Genomic DNA, 16,849 nt, shown 5'->3' on the forward strand with positions numbered 1-16,849 from the left:
GGGAGATTGGGTGCATCTGAGTGAAGTGAAGTGAAGTGAAGTGAAGAGTGTCGTGCCTGTGGGGGGTCTCGACAAGCGGTTATTGTTGATGTTGTGTGTTTGTCATCTAAGAACCGCCATCACCCAAATCTCTCCCCCCCCCCCCCCTCCCCCACCCACCTCTGAAAAAATAACACAAAAGATTGCTTTTTCTCTTTTTGTTATTTAAACAATTAAAATAATTTTGTTTCCTCATTTGTATTTGACTCGCTTGGGATATCCCTGGGTCTGCCACATCGTCTCATCCACATTTCTCTCCTCATTCCCCAAATGAAATTGCATCGTTTTGGTGGATGAAATTTGTCTGGTGTTGATGTGGCGCAGCATAATGGGCCAAATGGTCTCCTCTAGTTTACTCTGGGTTTGTTTTTGTCTCTGTTTATAAAAACTCACATTCATTAGATGCTGATTGATAATAAATCTTTCAAAATGGGACACAGCGGGTGAACAAACTGGATGCAAACCCCGCATTTATTGGAAAATAATTGATTGGATTGTCAATGGAAATAACTCAAAAACATTCCAGTAAAGAAAATAACATGTATAACTTTTCTGTGATTAACATAAGCATTGTATCCTTGGCAGGTCATCGGTGCAATGGAGAGCTTCTTGGAATGGCTCATGTCCCAAGGCCTGAGAGCAGAAACAGCCCAAGCAGTGATCGATAAGCTTGGAATTGAGAATCAGAAGGTTATTCGAGCTTGTACTGAGTCGGATCCATTGCGAATCGAGCTCCTTTCTCTCTCCAAAGAGAAATTACAATTTGCAATGTATGCTGACTTCTGTAAATTTATTAATTCTTTTTCGAAGCCGCAAGATGTCCAGATTGCGGGTTCTTCTCTGTTGGGAAGTATTTTCGTCAACTTGGAGAATGTTATTCGGGAACTTTCCAGCTTCTGTGAAAAGATTTTCAGATCCCAAAATGTGCAGTTGGAAAATGTTCCTGGTTTCTCTGGAATCGGGTTCAGTGATGTCTGCAGCCTCCGCTCTCAGGATGATGGGTCAAGAGCCATGTCTGGTATGTGACTTTTTTAATACAACATCACACGTCAACAAATATCTTGATCTTCTACCATTGTTTTTTTTGTATTATTTTAACCTGTGTAATCTCTTTTAGTGCAGTTTTGTATTGTCTAATATTAATGGATTTTTGATGGAGATTACAAGGTAAATTTTAGCTCACCTGGAACATATTTCCGGGGAGCTTATTGGATGGCGCGTCGTCATTCTGTCCGTAAGCACTTGCAGCTTCTTCACCGAAACTGCTGATGGGATTGTGACCAAACTTGGGTAAAATTATATTTTGTGTGTTGGAACTCAATTTTATACACGGCATTAAAAATTTGGAGTTCAAGGAGGTGGGAGGGATGGTGGGTGAGGCCTGGTGAGCGGGCCTGATATCCTAAAATGGTTATTTGCTCTCTTATCTGAAACTGCATTGACGATTTTGAAAAACTTGACCACAACCTTCATCACCCGTGATGTTCACAGTATTTTTTAAAATTGGGGTCTATTTGCCCCTATTTTTTTGGGGGGGGGGAGTGTGGGGGGGAATTGCATTTAAATACCTCTGTGTTCCATGTTTAACGGTACATTTAAGTTATCTGCATGTAGGAAGTTATTTTCATGGAAGGCTTTTCCTTGTTTTCCCACGCTTTCTGAAAAATATTAAGACGCTTCATCGTAGTCATATTGTAATTGGCTCTGTCCCTCCATATGTCTGTCTGTCATGCTGTCTCCTCCTGAACGATTGTGTAAAAATTCATCTACTTGGTTGTTATGATCACATGGCAATAAGGTGTATTAGCAGTATCATTTTGACCCCGCCCCCTTGGTGCCTTTGCAAAAATGGAATACCAAATGGTAGAATAGCAAAAAATGTAATTCGGGGCATATTTTTAAACATTTTTTTCATGTTATCTTGCATATGCAATCAGCATTGGGGGACACATGAAATATGAAAGGTATACATGAAAGATATTCTGAGGATATTGTGTGAGAATGATCTGACTGTTGTGGTGGAGTCTGGGCAGGAGATGCAGGAGTACTTGGCAAGTGAAAAGAGGCATTTGAGAAACATCGGCTGAAAATAAGCATGGAGAAGACCCAGGTGATGTGGGTTGGGCAGAAGAGAAAAGAAATGAATATCAGTTTGTAGGGGAAGGAGATCAGATAAGGAAATAGGTTTGAGTAAAACAGAGGCAGTGATGCGGGGGAGGATTTTGGTGGGTTCAAAAGTGTGGAGGAGGGTGCAGTGTGTAATGGCGGACAGATTTTAATGACATGAAAGGGAAGGTTCTGATGTGATGTGTAACACCGGCCTACCTTTAGGGTCTGGAGACAGTGGCACTGACAGAGATACAATGACAGACTGCAGGTTTGCAAGAACAACTGAGTCAAGAGGACTGTGGGAGTGAAGAGGGTGGATAGAAGGAGAATGGAAGAACTGAGGGAGGAGATTGGTGTGCAGATGAGTTTGACCGGGACATTGGTGAAATGTCGGCTGAAATGGGCTTGACATTTGGTGCAGATGGGGGAAGAAAGAATGGCAAAGAAAGTAGATAGGTTGAGCAAATATGCGAGGTGGAAGAGAGGTAAACTGTGTTGAGGTGGGAGGATTGTGTGAAGAAAGATATCAGTAAAGTGGGGGTGGTTGGAGGGTGGAGAGAGTTGGCTGAGGACGGAGGGGATTGGAGGAGTATCACGGTCAAGGCTGGGCAGAAGCTTGGTATCGTTTGACCCCCTTATAAAGGGAAGAGGAGGAGGAGAACAACAACAACAACTCCCCACATTTTGTGAACATGAATAAAAGTTCCAGTACCTTGTTATGTTCTGATATGCAGGTATCATGTTCTTCGGTTGTCCGTCCGTGTGTCTGCTGCAATAACTTGTGAATTGTTAATGGGATTTTTTTTTAACCAAACTTGGGACAGGCATGTAATATCATAACAAAATAAGTAATATGCAGGAACAAAATAACATTGTAACAAAATAATATAGTAACAAAATAATACAGTAATGGGTTGCAACAAAATAATGTAGTGACAAGGTAATATAGTATCAAAATAATTATCGCTAATACAGTAAAAACAAAAAAGGTGTCGGTTGATGGTAAATAACAATTAAAGTATTTTTTTTGTTTCCCCTCAGACAAGATCGGAGACGATCAGAAAAAGGGCCAAAAAAAATGGGGCACCAAAAAAAAGTTTTAAATTGTTTTTACCATCAACCGACACCTTTTTTGTTTTTACTTTTTGTGCTAAAATAATTTTGTTACTATATTACTGTCGCTCCGACCGACCGATCATCTGTCCATGTACTTTTGTGTTCACGATATTTCAAAAAACCATTGAGCATTTTGCTTTCCTATTGCAGATTTCTATCCCTCATGTCATTATCTCAACCTGATTAGATAACGGCTGTGATTGGCTAAATTTTGGAGAATGTTATTCGGGAACTTTCCAGTTTCTGTGAAAAGATTTTCAGATCCCAAAATGTGCACTGGGACAACGTTTCTGGTTTCTCTGGAATTGGGCTCAGTGATTTCTGCAGTCTCCATTTTCAGGATGATGGATTAACACCCAAGTCTGGTACGTGACGTATTTTTTTAAAACAACACAGCATGTCAAGCAGTAACCTTGATGTTCTGTGATTTATTTATTTATTTTTACCTCTGCCACCAAAGGTGGATGGAGGTTATGTTTTCACCACTGTTTGTTTGTCTGTGAGCAGAATATCTCAAAACATTATGGATGGATTTTGACAAAACTTGGCGGGTGGACAGGTTGTGTGTGTGACGAGGACATGTTGGTTAGATTTTGGTGAAGATCCGGATGCGGGTCCTATAATTAGCCATTCTGCCGCATTGCAGGAGACAGGGTTTTGCCTTCTTTTTTTGAACCCACATATGATATCTGGTCACAATCCTTTGTTTTCTATACTCAATGGGATAATTAGGTTGTACCTGAGCCAGGGATTACTTCATTGTTTTCCATGATTGCTTTTGGATAACGATAGCATGAGTTTTCTGGAACTGAAATATTGAGATTTTTGCAGATGGGTGAGTGGATTACTCCACATTCCTTGTGTATTTGGGTGTCGTCCAAGCAGCATTTTTGTCCATCGGTTGTTTTCTCATATAGTTTTGGACTTTCCCCAAATGGTGCCAATCTCATCTCCACTATTTTGTTTGCCAGCTCTTTTTCCAGTCTTCGTTGTTCCTCATCATCCTTGTACTCCTCTCCTTCACCTCCTTGTTACCCTGCGCTCGCGAAGCGAAAGGCAGGGTTTAGCATTCGGGTACGTACGTGCATGTCTGCATTTTAAAAATTCATTTTCTCGGCAACTGTGGGTCCGATTGACATGAAATTTTCGCCATAGGAGGGCCTCCGGCTGTAGAATATTTTAGTGAATATTATGAGATCACAGGTCACGTGGTATGGGTGCCATCTTGGAAAAACCAAAAACCTTTGCACCTCTATCTCAAAAAGCGCTGCACATAAATAATTGAGACAGGTCTCATTGCAAAGAACTCTCCATGTGGAATAACATATGTGAATGACGACGTCATAATTCGACAAGTAAAAAACTTTATCCAATCAGGATGAAATTTCTTAATCATCTTCTCGGTATAAATTGATGCAGAAATAAAATTATAATGACGTTGTAGGTCACGTGGTTTGGACGCCATATTGTTTTGAGTGGAAAGCCTGAAAAACCACTGAAATCAAATTTTCTCCAAAACAACTGAAAGACCAAGGCCAAACTTTGCAGGCAGGATCACATACCCAAGACGAACAAAAAAGTAAAAAGTCTGTGAGCATGACGCCATTCATCACATGGTGACGTAAGCATAAACTTTTAAAACCTAGCTCCTCCCTCATTTTTTGATCTTATCGAGGGGAAGCTTCACAGATGTGTTCAGCATGTCAGTCTGCTAAAATGACCTGTTGGAATTTTCGATGAGTCACGTGGTTTGGCAGATATAAATAATTAAATGAAAATATTAAAATTTTTATAACTCTTGAACCGCTTCATTGATCGACGTGAAACTTTAAATTGTAGTGGAGGTAATGCAGTGTAACAAGTGTGCAAAATTTCAAGATGATTGGATGTATGGTCTGGAAGCTCGAAGTTGTTATTGCGTGAAGAAGAAGTCATCTAGAGTGGGCATGGAATTCATTATCACACTGCACACGACGAGCAGGCAAAGTACGGAGCAACCTCACGGGGTCATTTTGACCTCATATAAAATTTTGATTTCAGATTTGTCGATTGCTGAGGTATATTAACACATGACCAAAACAGATTTGGCAAAATTCCCACGATTTTTGATGAAAATATAACATTTGTGTCTGCATTGCAGGAAAGTAAAGTGTGTGCCATGTCAGCATTTTAAAAATTGAAACGTGGCTCATTGCAAAGAATTCCATATGGGGAATAGGTGTTGTTAACGATGACATCATTGGTGCCATAATTATGATGTCATAATTTGACAGGGCCAACGCTTAGTCTGATCAGTTTGAAATTTATTGAGCATGATCTATGCGACAATTATTTAGAGAATATAAATTTATGATGTCATCGCTCACGTGGTCGAACAGCCATATTGGATCAAAAAAAAAATAAACGTTCAAAAATAGAAGAGTTGGCTTGCACCAAGTTGACTGCGCAGGGTAAGTATTCTATGAATACCGTCTAGTTCCCTTCTGTGTCTTATCATCCGCCATTCTCATTTTCATCCCATTCATTTATGTTGGTGTTTTCACTCGGTCTACAATTGCAAGTGTGTTTCCCCTCCCCATTAAGGTGGTTCTTTGTCTCCTCCACCTCTGTCTCACCACGACTTCACCTCTGGGTCACCAGAAATGCTCTGCATTCCAAACCATTGCTTCATTGTGCAGTCCATCCCAGCGCCATTGTGGCCACTTTTCCACCTCTCCTCTGCCCATCCATGGTGAGCGCGTGGCTCCCAACCTCCTAATTTCTTCAGCTTGTCTTCTGGCCTTCACCGTTATCTCTGATTTTATTTTTATTTTCGGATTTATGTGCCGTTGACACAACTTTGTTGAATTTTTGGGATGGCACAGTGTCGCTGCTCTGGTGATCAATGTGGTATTTTTCAGCTTGTCCATTAAAGTACCTCCTCTACTGACATTGGGGGACACTGTTGATGTTGACATTGTGAATCCCCCACTGTTGATGTCTTGAATAGACGTTACAGTAGTAAATGGACTCCTTCTCCTCCTTGCGATAAGGTTCCTTTTCTTGTTTTTTTTTTTTTTTTTTTTTTTTTTGTATACTGAATCGAGGCTCGTGAAAGAGCTAACATTTATTTCACAAACAAATCAACCAGACAAACAAAATATACAAAAAGAGGGAGCGGAAGACAAGATGGGGAGAGAAGGGGAAGCACACAACCACAACATTTGAGAGCAGGGAGAAGTGTGGGAGGGAGAGGGCTTGGGGGCAGGAGGCGTGGGAAGGGGGGGGGGGCTAGGGGGAGAGGTATAAAACACAAGGGGACCGAAATTAGCGGGGGTAGAAAAGATCAAGGTTTTTGGATGGGGGAGGATAAGAGATGGTGGTGAACAGCTGTTTTAAAGACCTGGAGGGTGGAGTGGGATTGAAGAGAGTGAGGGAGTTTGTTCCAGAGGTGGGAGAAAAGAGGAATGAAGGAGTGAAAGTGAGCAGAAAGTCTTGATTTTGGCAGTTTAACCATAAGAGGGTTGCAGGCAGATCTTGTGTGACCTGCAGGAATATTTGGGGGACAGAGCCCAGAGAGAGCTGGGGGGGCAAGGCCAGAGAGGAGTCGGTAGAAGACGGAAAGACCACCAACCTGCCTGCGGTGAGTGAGTGAAAGGCCCTTGGAGTTAGCTTCATTGCGGGAGATTCCAATGATTCTGAACGCTTTGGTTTCAACAGCGTGAAGACGAGCTAGGTGTGAGGCAGGAGCACCAGACCAGAGGGGAGAGCAGTATTCCATAGAGCTGCGGATGAAAGCCTTGTATGTGGTGAGGAGCTCAGGTGTGCCAAGGAAGGACTTCGCACGACGGAGGATGCCCAATCGGCGACTGGCTTTGGAGGCCAGATTTGAAATGTGGTTTTCCCAGGAAAGATCATGGCAAATAGTGAGACCCAAAAGCTTGAGTGACAGAACTTCTTGGAGAGGATTATTCAGAAAGTGGATGGGAGGGTTTTCCAGTCGGTCTTTTCGGAGAGACATCGTAAGAGTGTGAGATTTATCAGGATTGAAGGACATGTTCCATTTGTTTGCCCAGTCTGTGATTTTGTCCAGGTCTGCAGAGAGTGAGGAGGCTGCAGACTGCCGATCTGAGGGATGAGGTATGGAGCGACAGAGAGTAGAGTCGTCAGCAAAGAGATAGAGAGGATTTTCAAGAGAGTCAGAGAGATCATTGATGAAGACCAGAAAAAGCACAGGGCCCAGAACACTACCTTGGGGAACTCCAGCCTGAACAGGAAGAGGAGATGAGAGAAACCCATTCAGGGCCACACGTTGACTACGACCAGAGAGGAAGTCCGCCAGCCATGCGTGGAGATTTCCATGGATACCAAAGGAGGAGAATTTGGTGAGCAGAGCAGGGTGCCAGACCGTATCGAAGGCACGTGAAATGTCAAGGGAGACAGCTCTAATTTCCTGTTTGGTGTTGAGGACCTCCATCCATTGTTGAGAAAGCAGAAGCAGCATGTCCAGAGTAGAGTGACCAGGTCTGAAACCAAATTGATGATCAGAGATCAAGCCATTGGAGAAGAGGAAAGATTTCATATCTGAAGCAATGATGGATTCCATGACTTGCTGATAATTGGGAGAAGGCTGATTGGTCTGTAGTTGCTAGGATCTGTTTTTGCACCTTTTTTGTGCAAAGCGGTGATGTTGGCTGATTTCCAAGCAGATGGCAGATGACCTTGAGGAAAAGAGGGTGAAGAGAACAGAAAGAGGGAGTGAAAGAGCGGAAGAACATGATTTTAGGACCCGTGGGCTGATGCTGTCAGGACCAGTTGCAGAATCAGAGTCGAGGGTTGACAGAAACTTTTCCACCTTGTCAGGAGGAAAGGACACAGAGTCCAGGAGCAGCTGGGTATGACTGGGTACGGTGGGTACAGAGAGGGATGGGTTTGGGACACAAGATTTAGAGGCAAACACAGAGTTGAGGCATTCAGCTTTTTCACATGCGGAGTCAGCCGTTAAGCCATTTGAGGTGAGGGAGGGGATGGAGAGGGAACAAACACCAGAAACAGATTTGACCAGACGCCACCAGGATTTGGAAGAGGGAGACAGATAAGAGAGTTCGGTCTTGAGAACGGTGAGATATTGTTTCCTGGCTCTCCTGAGGGTGGATGGACACACACTTGTTTTGGGCTTTGTGAAAGGAAATGAGATTTCCTTCCGTTGGATTTGCTTTCCAGGAGACGAAAGCAAGTTGTTTCAGGGCAACAGCCTCACCACAAGAATCCATGTACCATGGACGGGAGGAAGGGTATGACAACTGAAGACGAGATGGGATAAATCTGTGCATGAGAGAGAGCAATTTACTTTGAAAGAATTCCCAGGATGAGTTTATGTCAGAGGCGGTAGAGATGGGAGACCAGTCCAGATGATTGATGGCTGCTTGAAGACCGTGCCAGTTGGCCTGAGTGAAATGCCAGACTCGTCGACGCTGCGGAGGCTCTCTGAGAATGGTCAGAGAGATGTCCACTTTGACAAGCACATGATCAGATTAGCCGATTGGAGCAGAAGAAGAGCAGCAGACATTTTCAGGGAAGTTAGTCATAACCAAATCCAGAAGAGAAGATGCTCCGTTGACTGAGATCCGGGTCGGGAAATTGACAGATTGTGTCAGTCCCAGTGAGTCGCAGAAGTCCTTTGCTGAAGAGCCATGGCTGGTGAGAGAGGTACCCACACCCAGCCAACTGGCATGGTGACAATTGAAATCACCACATATGAGGAAGAGAGAGTTGGGATGGGTAGATAGAAGTTGGTCCATATTATCAGACAGCGAGATGTAGATGGAGTCGTCGCTGTTTGGTGGATGATACAACAAACATATGAACTAAAGGTGGGAGCGAAGGGGAAGACGTAGCCAAAGGTATTCCTGGGGGTGAGGTGGAGAGAGGGCAGTGGAGGGCGAGTGAGGAAGAGAGTTTTTAAATAAAGATAGCAACCCCACCGCCAGGACGAGGCTCAGGTCTATCATACCAGAGGAGGGAGTAACCTGGGAGAGATACCAAGGCATCAGAGACATCATGAAGGAGGAAAGTTTCTGTTAAGCAGATCACATCTGGTTTGTCAGAAGCAACCTGTATGGAGAGATCAGTCAAGTTTGAGCGAAGGCCCCGGATGTTTGAGGTCCATACCGTTAATGAAGAGGAAGGGGGAGCATCGGGTACAGAACAGGGGGGGGGGGAGGGGTAGGGTAAGATGTGGAAGAGGAGGAAGAGGTAGGGAGAGCTGTTGAAGGTGTGTCAGAGATTTCAGAGATTTCAGAATGGCTTGGAGAAAGGGAAGAATGGGGCGGACAAAAGGTTTGATGGAGATTGGGTGAGGCACAGTGAGGTGTTATTTGAGGAGGGGAAGAGCGAGGCAGAAGGTTGGGGGAGATGAAGGTGAAAGTTGGAAGGAGGAAGAAGCAGGGAGGATGCTTTGAGGAGGAGGGGTGAGAGGGGTCTAGGAGGGGAGGAGCGAGGGAGAGTCTCGGAGGGGAGGGGTGTGGGGGGAGTTTAGGAGGGAGGGGAGGGAAGGGGCAAGGGGGGAGATTTGAAAGGGATGGGTGATGAGGAGGATTTGGAGGGGAGGGGTGAGATTGGATTTTGAAAAGTGTCCGATTCATGGGAAACGAACATTTTTTGCAAAATGAGTTTGAGACCTTCGAGTCAAAAATACGTTTGAGGACACTGAAGGAGGGGTGGAGTTCTGGATAGTTTAGGGAATGTAGAAAGGAGGAACTGTAAGTGATGGTATTATATATATTTTTGGGATAGATTTGGTTGAATAGATTTGGTGAGCAAGACGAAAGCATCCTTTTGTAGGAGAAGAAGAAAAGGGTGTTATAATATATGACAGAAAATAGTTGTTCAGGGGAGAGATTATACATTTCTAACCACGTGATCGCGTGATCGCGAACAACGTGAACGAAGAACGAACGAACAAAGAAGAGCAACAAATAAACGAATAAGACCTGAGAAGGAAAAAAAATTTTGGGTTTTTTTTTTTTTTGGAGTAGAGATATTAAACGAGGAGGTATGGGGTGAACGACTGGGATGAAACAGAGAACGAAAATAAATGCAGCGCATTCGACGAATCGCTGAGAGAAAAACAAAACCACAAGGTCGGAGATGGTACGGTCGCCTAAGCCTACGAGTACTAGGCCTCAGAATACTCGATACGCATTAACCGACGATTGTGTATACATGTACGAAAAATTAGCACCGTGAATTTTCCAAAAGATACGCTAAAGGTACACACACCGAAAGATAGATACAGTCTCGACAAAAACACAATTGTGAAAGATCACTTAGCTTCGAAAGCGTGAGTGCATGGAACAGCTTCGAAAAGACGTGACCTCGCCGTGATCTCGCGAGATCGTCCCCGAAGTGAGCTCGGTGCCACAACACATGCTTACACCACACGGTGGTCTGTCCCATAATTTGAGGTTTTTTTTGTTTTGAGATTGGTAGCACCTCCAGAGCCTCTTGGCTTGGTGCAAATCTCTGTCCCATTGGGAGTTGGTCTTTCTTCCCACTGGAGGAGGTGCCGGCTTTATTTTTTGAAGTGAGCTCGGTGCTGCAACACATGCTAACACCACATGGTGGTCTGTCCCATAATTTGTTTTTTCCTTTATTTCCAACACTCATTTGGTTTGTCGAAGGCTCTTACCTTCACCCACAGTCATCCCAGAAAACACCCTCCTTTGGCCCATCGGAAGTAGTTTCTCACCGAAGCAATCACAGAGCTGGCGACTCAACATTACATTTGTCGATCATTCAACATTGGGTTTTTAAGAGTATTGGGGCCTTTTCATTATTTTGGGTCCTTAGGGTCTTTGTGGCATCTTGGATCTTTAAGGGTATAATAACTCAAAATTTGATTATGTTCCAGCCAATTTGATGCCAATCTTGTGTGTGTACATCAGGGTGTATCCATGTCCTTGCTCATTGATGAGGTTTGTCTGTCTGTGTCTGTCCACTAACTTTTTTTGTCCCATTTGAGCTTTGTCATCAAGTTTTCAACATAACGTTATTTGGAGGATATGGAGAAGACGAATTAATAATTTGGTGAAAAGGTCAAAGGTCAGTGTCACATAAAATCGTCAATTTTCATGAAATTGACATGGAATTTAAAGAATTTGCATGCTGGGTCACTGCATTGGCTCACCAGTCAATAGCTAGAAGCTGATTGTTTTTTGTTTTTTTGTTTATTTTAGAACAAACTGTGAAGGTGGAAAAAAAATCATTAATTCTCATACGATTGACTTGAAAATTGAGCAGGGTTTGCATATTGGTTTGCTGAAGCCCATTGCTTTTGTGGTCAAAAGTTAAAGGTCGCCTAAAATTGTCAATTTTTTGGTATTTTTTGTTCGATATCTACCATATAAAACACAATGTGTGTTTGTGTATTTGTGTGTCTGTCCCTCTTCATAAGGGTAGGTTTTAAAGGCTTTGAGTCGTGCTTTAGTAGTGGAGGGAGTGGGGTTTTATGTGGGGTTTTAACGGGCAATCTTTGCACACTACTGTCCATCTGTTAAAAGACCTAAAATACTCTGAGGACCCAGAATACCCCAAAGACTCAGAAAACACAAAATACCACAAGGATCCAAAAGACCCCAACGACCTAAAGGATCCAAAATATCCCAATGACCCTGGACCAAGAGGACCCAATAGACTCCGAAGTCCCTGAAGACCCAATGGACCCTAAACACCCAAGATATCCTGAGGACTCAAAAGTCCCCGAAGACTCAAAAGACCCCAATACCCTTAAAGATCCAAGATGCCACAAAGACCCTAAATACCCCAAAGAATGAAAAGGCCCCAATACCCTTAAAAACCCAAAATACCCCAAAGACCCAAAAGACCCTTAGATCCATAAACGAAGACCCATAAAGACCCGAAGACCCATTAAACCTTCAAGACCAAAAAGATTGAAAATACCCAAAGACCACAAAACCCAAAAGTGCCTGAAGACCCAAAATTCACCAAAGAACTCAATACCCTAAAATACGAAATCACCATGAAGACCCCAAATACCCAAAAATATCTCAAAGACCCAGAGGACTGAAAAGACCAAAGGACCCCAAAGACTCAAATGACCCAAAAGACCCTGAGGAACCGGAAGACCCAGAAGACCTAGAGGACCCAAAGGACTGCTGAGGACTCCAAATATCCAAAAGAAGAGTAATTATGTCTCTTACATTGGAATTGTAGATGGTGGCTTACAAACCAAGCCTCAAGGTCGGTGTACAGAGGCATTTTTTTTATAATCACAATGTATATAAAAGGTGCAGGGAGGTGAAATTTGCTGCATGCAATGTGCAACAGGCGCAGAGTAAACCGAGTTTTCATTTACGTCTGTAGAATGTCTAATAAATAAAGATAAATGCACATATGACACTAGGCCCAGGCTTCAGACTTTGGCATGCTCACGCGGCTGCACCATCAAACAAACTGTTACAACCGTCATTTTTGACAAGCTTTATACTGCTTTTCATCATGTTTCGCATATGGAAGACGAATAAGAAGAAGTCCGAATGCAAATTGCACGTGGATGGGCTTTACATTTTCAGATGTTTTCCAGTTTTTTTAAAGTGATTCTTCATTTTTGAGAGAAGCCCAGTGTTGGCTTAGCGGTTATGTTGGCTGGCTTAAAATCTTAGTGTCTTGAGGGGGTGCTGCATTAGTGGCACATCCATGCTCTCAGCCAAGATCTGAGAATTTCTTAAGTGATTCATTCGAATGCGGATCTGAGAATTTCTTAAGTGATTGGTCACCATCAAGAGGAAACAAATGGGGCCAAAATGATGGATATAGATAATTGAATGATGAATGATGGATAGATAATAAGGATGATAAATCAAATAAATAAAATGATAAAATAAAAGGATGATAGATAAAAAGGATGATGAATGATGGATAGATAATAATTCTTATCTTCCCCCATCCAAAACCTTCATCTTTTCTACCCCCGCTAATTTCCCAAATCCACTTTTTTGAAATACCAACTTCTTTCCTGGAAGTCCTTGGTGTCCTTGTGTTTCATACTTCTCCCACCCCCCTCCCCCTTCCCACGCCTCCTCCCCCCAAGCTCTCTCCCTCCCACACATCTCCCGATGTCCCTGCTCTCAAATGTTGTGTTTGTGTGCTTCCCCTTCTCTCCCCATCTTGTCTACCGCTCCCCTTTTTATATTGTTACGGATTCAGGGTCGGCGCTCCCCTTATCAAGGGGGGTTAATCCCCTTGTCTTTAAAGCTGGCCGTCCCCCGATCCTGGAAGCTATGATGTCACTTCCGGTCGGTATTAGCCAGGGTAATTGGTCAATGGAGTCCCAAATACCTGCTTACTAACCTGACCGTAAAGCGAGGAGATAACTCCCGCTCGGACCGTGGACAAGATGGAAATTGCCGAGCGGTTTAGCAATCCGAAGCCCGAGCCATTAACAAAGGACTAAACCCGATCCTGAGCGGTTTCCCAAATCGTGCCACATGTACTCAATGGAGGAAAGACGAAAGCGATCGAATAAGAGGAAACCAAAGTATAGAAAGAACAAATATGATTTATTAATTATGTACAAAAACCCAAAGAGGAAACGAAAGAGAGAGAATATACAAGAAGAAGAAGAAGCAGACACAGGGCAACCTTAACTATACAGTCTTAACTTAACCCCGGACAAACAGACAGACTCACACGGGATGGTCGTGGTAGGAGAGGAAGGTCCAGGCAGATGGTAGGGGTGGAAGGTCCAGGCAGATGGTTCAAGCATTGAGGTCCGGCTCCAGGTGTTGACTCGTACCGGGGCGAAAACCCGGGCAGGCAGCATGCGCGTACCATTGGCGCGCGATCGGACCTTATATATGGCGGGGGGGGGGGGGGGGGGTAGTCCTTCGCAAGTCCGTATGCGCCGTTCTCTGCTCGTGACCTCCTTACTCAGCTTCTCAGGTGCTCAGCGCCACTTAATGATTCCACGCACATCTGGTACAAACGAGCTCTCTCTGCGCATCGGTCGCTTCCCCTCGCGCAACTGCTCCACTCCACTCAACTCAACTCAACTGTGCAAGGGTGCCGCGCTTGCGCTTATATAGTGCGCTTTTAAATCAAGCCGCGTATTCTCGCACCCCACCCACCGGTGAGCTCACCTCAGCCCTGATTGGATGGCGAGGGCTCACCACTCCACCCTTGATGGAACACTGACAGGGCCACGCCTCGTTCTGGCTGCTCCACCCCCTTCTTCTCCAAGCTTGACCGTGTGCGTCATGGCGTTTGGAGCGAGCACTAAGTCAAAGGCGCGTAACAATTTGTCGGGAGTTAAGCCGCAAAATGAATGAAATTGAAAAGGACCTATCTTATTTAATTAAAGCAACGCAGAGTCAACTATTGGGAACACAGCCTTAACTAAACACAGACTAAGGAAATAACTGAGAAGTTCCTATGGTGCCCTACGTGTTGCTTGTGGACTAACTATGGGTGCGACCTTTAACCTTTTAAACGATGAGATATTATTTACAATAATTATTTACAAGTGAGGGGTTCTCAAAACCGCAACAATATATTATGTTTGTCTGTTTGATTTTTTTTTTTGTGATAAATGTTAGCTCTTTCACGAGCCTTGATTCTCTATACAAAAAAAAAGAAAAAAAGGTATTTAAAAAAACGTTGTGGATGGACACAAAACTTGGTGGATTATTTGGGTAGGTGGATTATTATTTTGCAGATGATCCAGTCATCTTTGCGCAGACTCTGGACATCCTTATGGGGTCGGTCCCTCAAGGTGATGAATGAGGAGTCGGGGCCACTGCGATTATGGGACTCCAGGGTCAACACTAATAGTCCAATAGTCCATGGACCAGAGGGGCCTAACGTGCTCCCTCCTCCCCTCCTACCCCCCACCCCTTGATCCTCCCCAATGTACATAATTATGTTCAGTGATGTCTACTTACATGGGAAAAACATGTTAACATCAAAAAAAAATTTTTTGGTAGACATGACAAAATGACCCTTTTCCAAAATATCGACCATTTATTGGGCTTTGCGAATTACGTGCACACTAATTATGATAGTTCCCATGGTTACATAGAAACACTGGTCATACATATAATTATGTACATGCATATAATTATGCATACATTATCAAGCAGTCACCATTTTAAAGCATTTTCTTACATCCAATTCTTGTTTGGGTCATTTTGAGAGCCTGTTCTTCATTTACTAAAAAAGATCCGCATGTAGATTCTGTAGCAGCATAGTTTACAACTTGATGAGTTATTTAGCTCGCATATACGCTCAAAAGCAAGATGAAAATTATTTAATGTTTTTTTTTCTTTTTCTTTTTTCAAGCATAATTGGACACCGCACCTTTACTCTGCCATTTCCAGGCGCTGCATAACGTCATTGCCGGGCACTGAAGGGGGCTCGGCAATGACGCACGCTGAAAGGGAGTACTCAGTTTTCACTCTGGTTGTTTTCTTGTTTACTTTCTTCTTTGTTTGTCCGGGCGATATCTCAGCCATCCTTTGAGCGAGGAAGCTGAAATTTCGGCACAATAGCGAGCAAGTATTTTGTCAAAAACAGTATTTTTTGTTTTTTGATCAAGCAATTAATTGATTAGTTATTTAATTATTAGCAATTAATTAAGTACTTATACATTTCCTTTCTCTTCTGGCCATTATCTCAGGCACCTTTTGAGCTCGGAAGCTGCTATTTGGACATGACAATGACCAAGTGTTTTGGCTGCCAAGGGTATTTTTGATGTATTGATTCATCAATTAATCAATGAATTATTTAATTATTTGATTAATGACAATTTTTTTTTTTTTTTTAGTTACAGATTCGGATGAAATGGTGGTGGTTTATGTGTTCTATGAGGCAATTGATTAATTATTTCATTCTTTTATTATTATTATTTATTTATTTTAATTATTAATCATTTATTTATTTTCTTTCTCATCTGGCCAATATCTCAGGCACCTTTTGAGCGAGGAAGCTGATATTTGGACATGGCATTGACCAACTGATTTGTCTGTAAAGGGTATTTTTGATTTATTGATTAATCAATTAATCGATTAATTATTTATTGATTAATAAATAAATTATTTAATTTTTGTATTAATGACTTATTTAATGAAATTCCTAAAAGTTACATCTTTGGATGAAGCATTAGTTGTTTAGTTATGCTATTAGCCAATTGATTAAGAAAATATTTTATGAAAATCTTTTAGTGATTTTAATTATGCAATTAATCAATCAAATATTGTGCACTTCTTCCTCCAAATACAGTCTCTATGAGCTACACGGCGGTATTGCCGTGCTCCAGAGGCGCCCCGGCATTGCCGCGCTGGAGGATATTTAATTATTTGGCATGGGAGCGGTGTACTTTGAATGTATCTGCACTTGTTTTCTTTCTTGTTTGTTTGTCCGGGTAATATCTCAGCCATCCTTTGAGCCAGGAAGCTGAAATTTCGGCACAATAGTGAGCAAGTACTTGTCAAAAATCGTATTTTTTGTTTTTTGATTAATCAATTAATTGATGAGTTATTTAATTATTAGCGATTAATTAAGTACTTATACATTTCCTTTCTCTTCTGGC

General features: G+C 42.7%; 1 protein-coding gene across 1 annotated transcript in view; it reads left to right on the top strand.

Moving 5' to 3' along the window:
- LOC137419989 (uncharacterized) overlaps window positions 1-16,849 on the top strand; it is a 94,378-nt gene that overhangs the window by 13,575 nt on the left and 63,954 nt on the right. Inside the window, exon 6 of the mRNA XM_078785911.1 lies at window positions 625-1,057. Within this exon, the coding sequence (XP_078642037.1) occupies window positions 625-1,057 (433 nt within the window). The remainder of the gene's footprint in view (window positions 1-624; window positions 1,058-16,849) is intronic.

The sequence above is a fragment of the Myxine glutinosa genome, chromosome 1 (assembly GCF_964187855.1).
Source record: "Myxine glutinosa chromosome 1, kmMyxGlut1.1, whole genome shotgun sequence".
NCBI classification, from domain to species: domain Eukaryota; kingdom Metazoa; phylum Chordata; class Myxini; order Myxiniformes; family Myxinidae; genus Myxine; species Myxine glutinosa.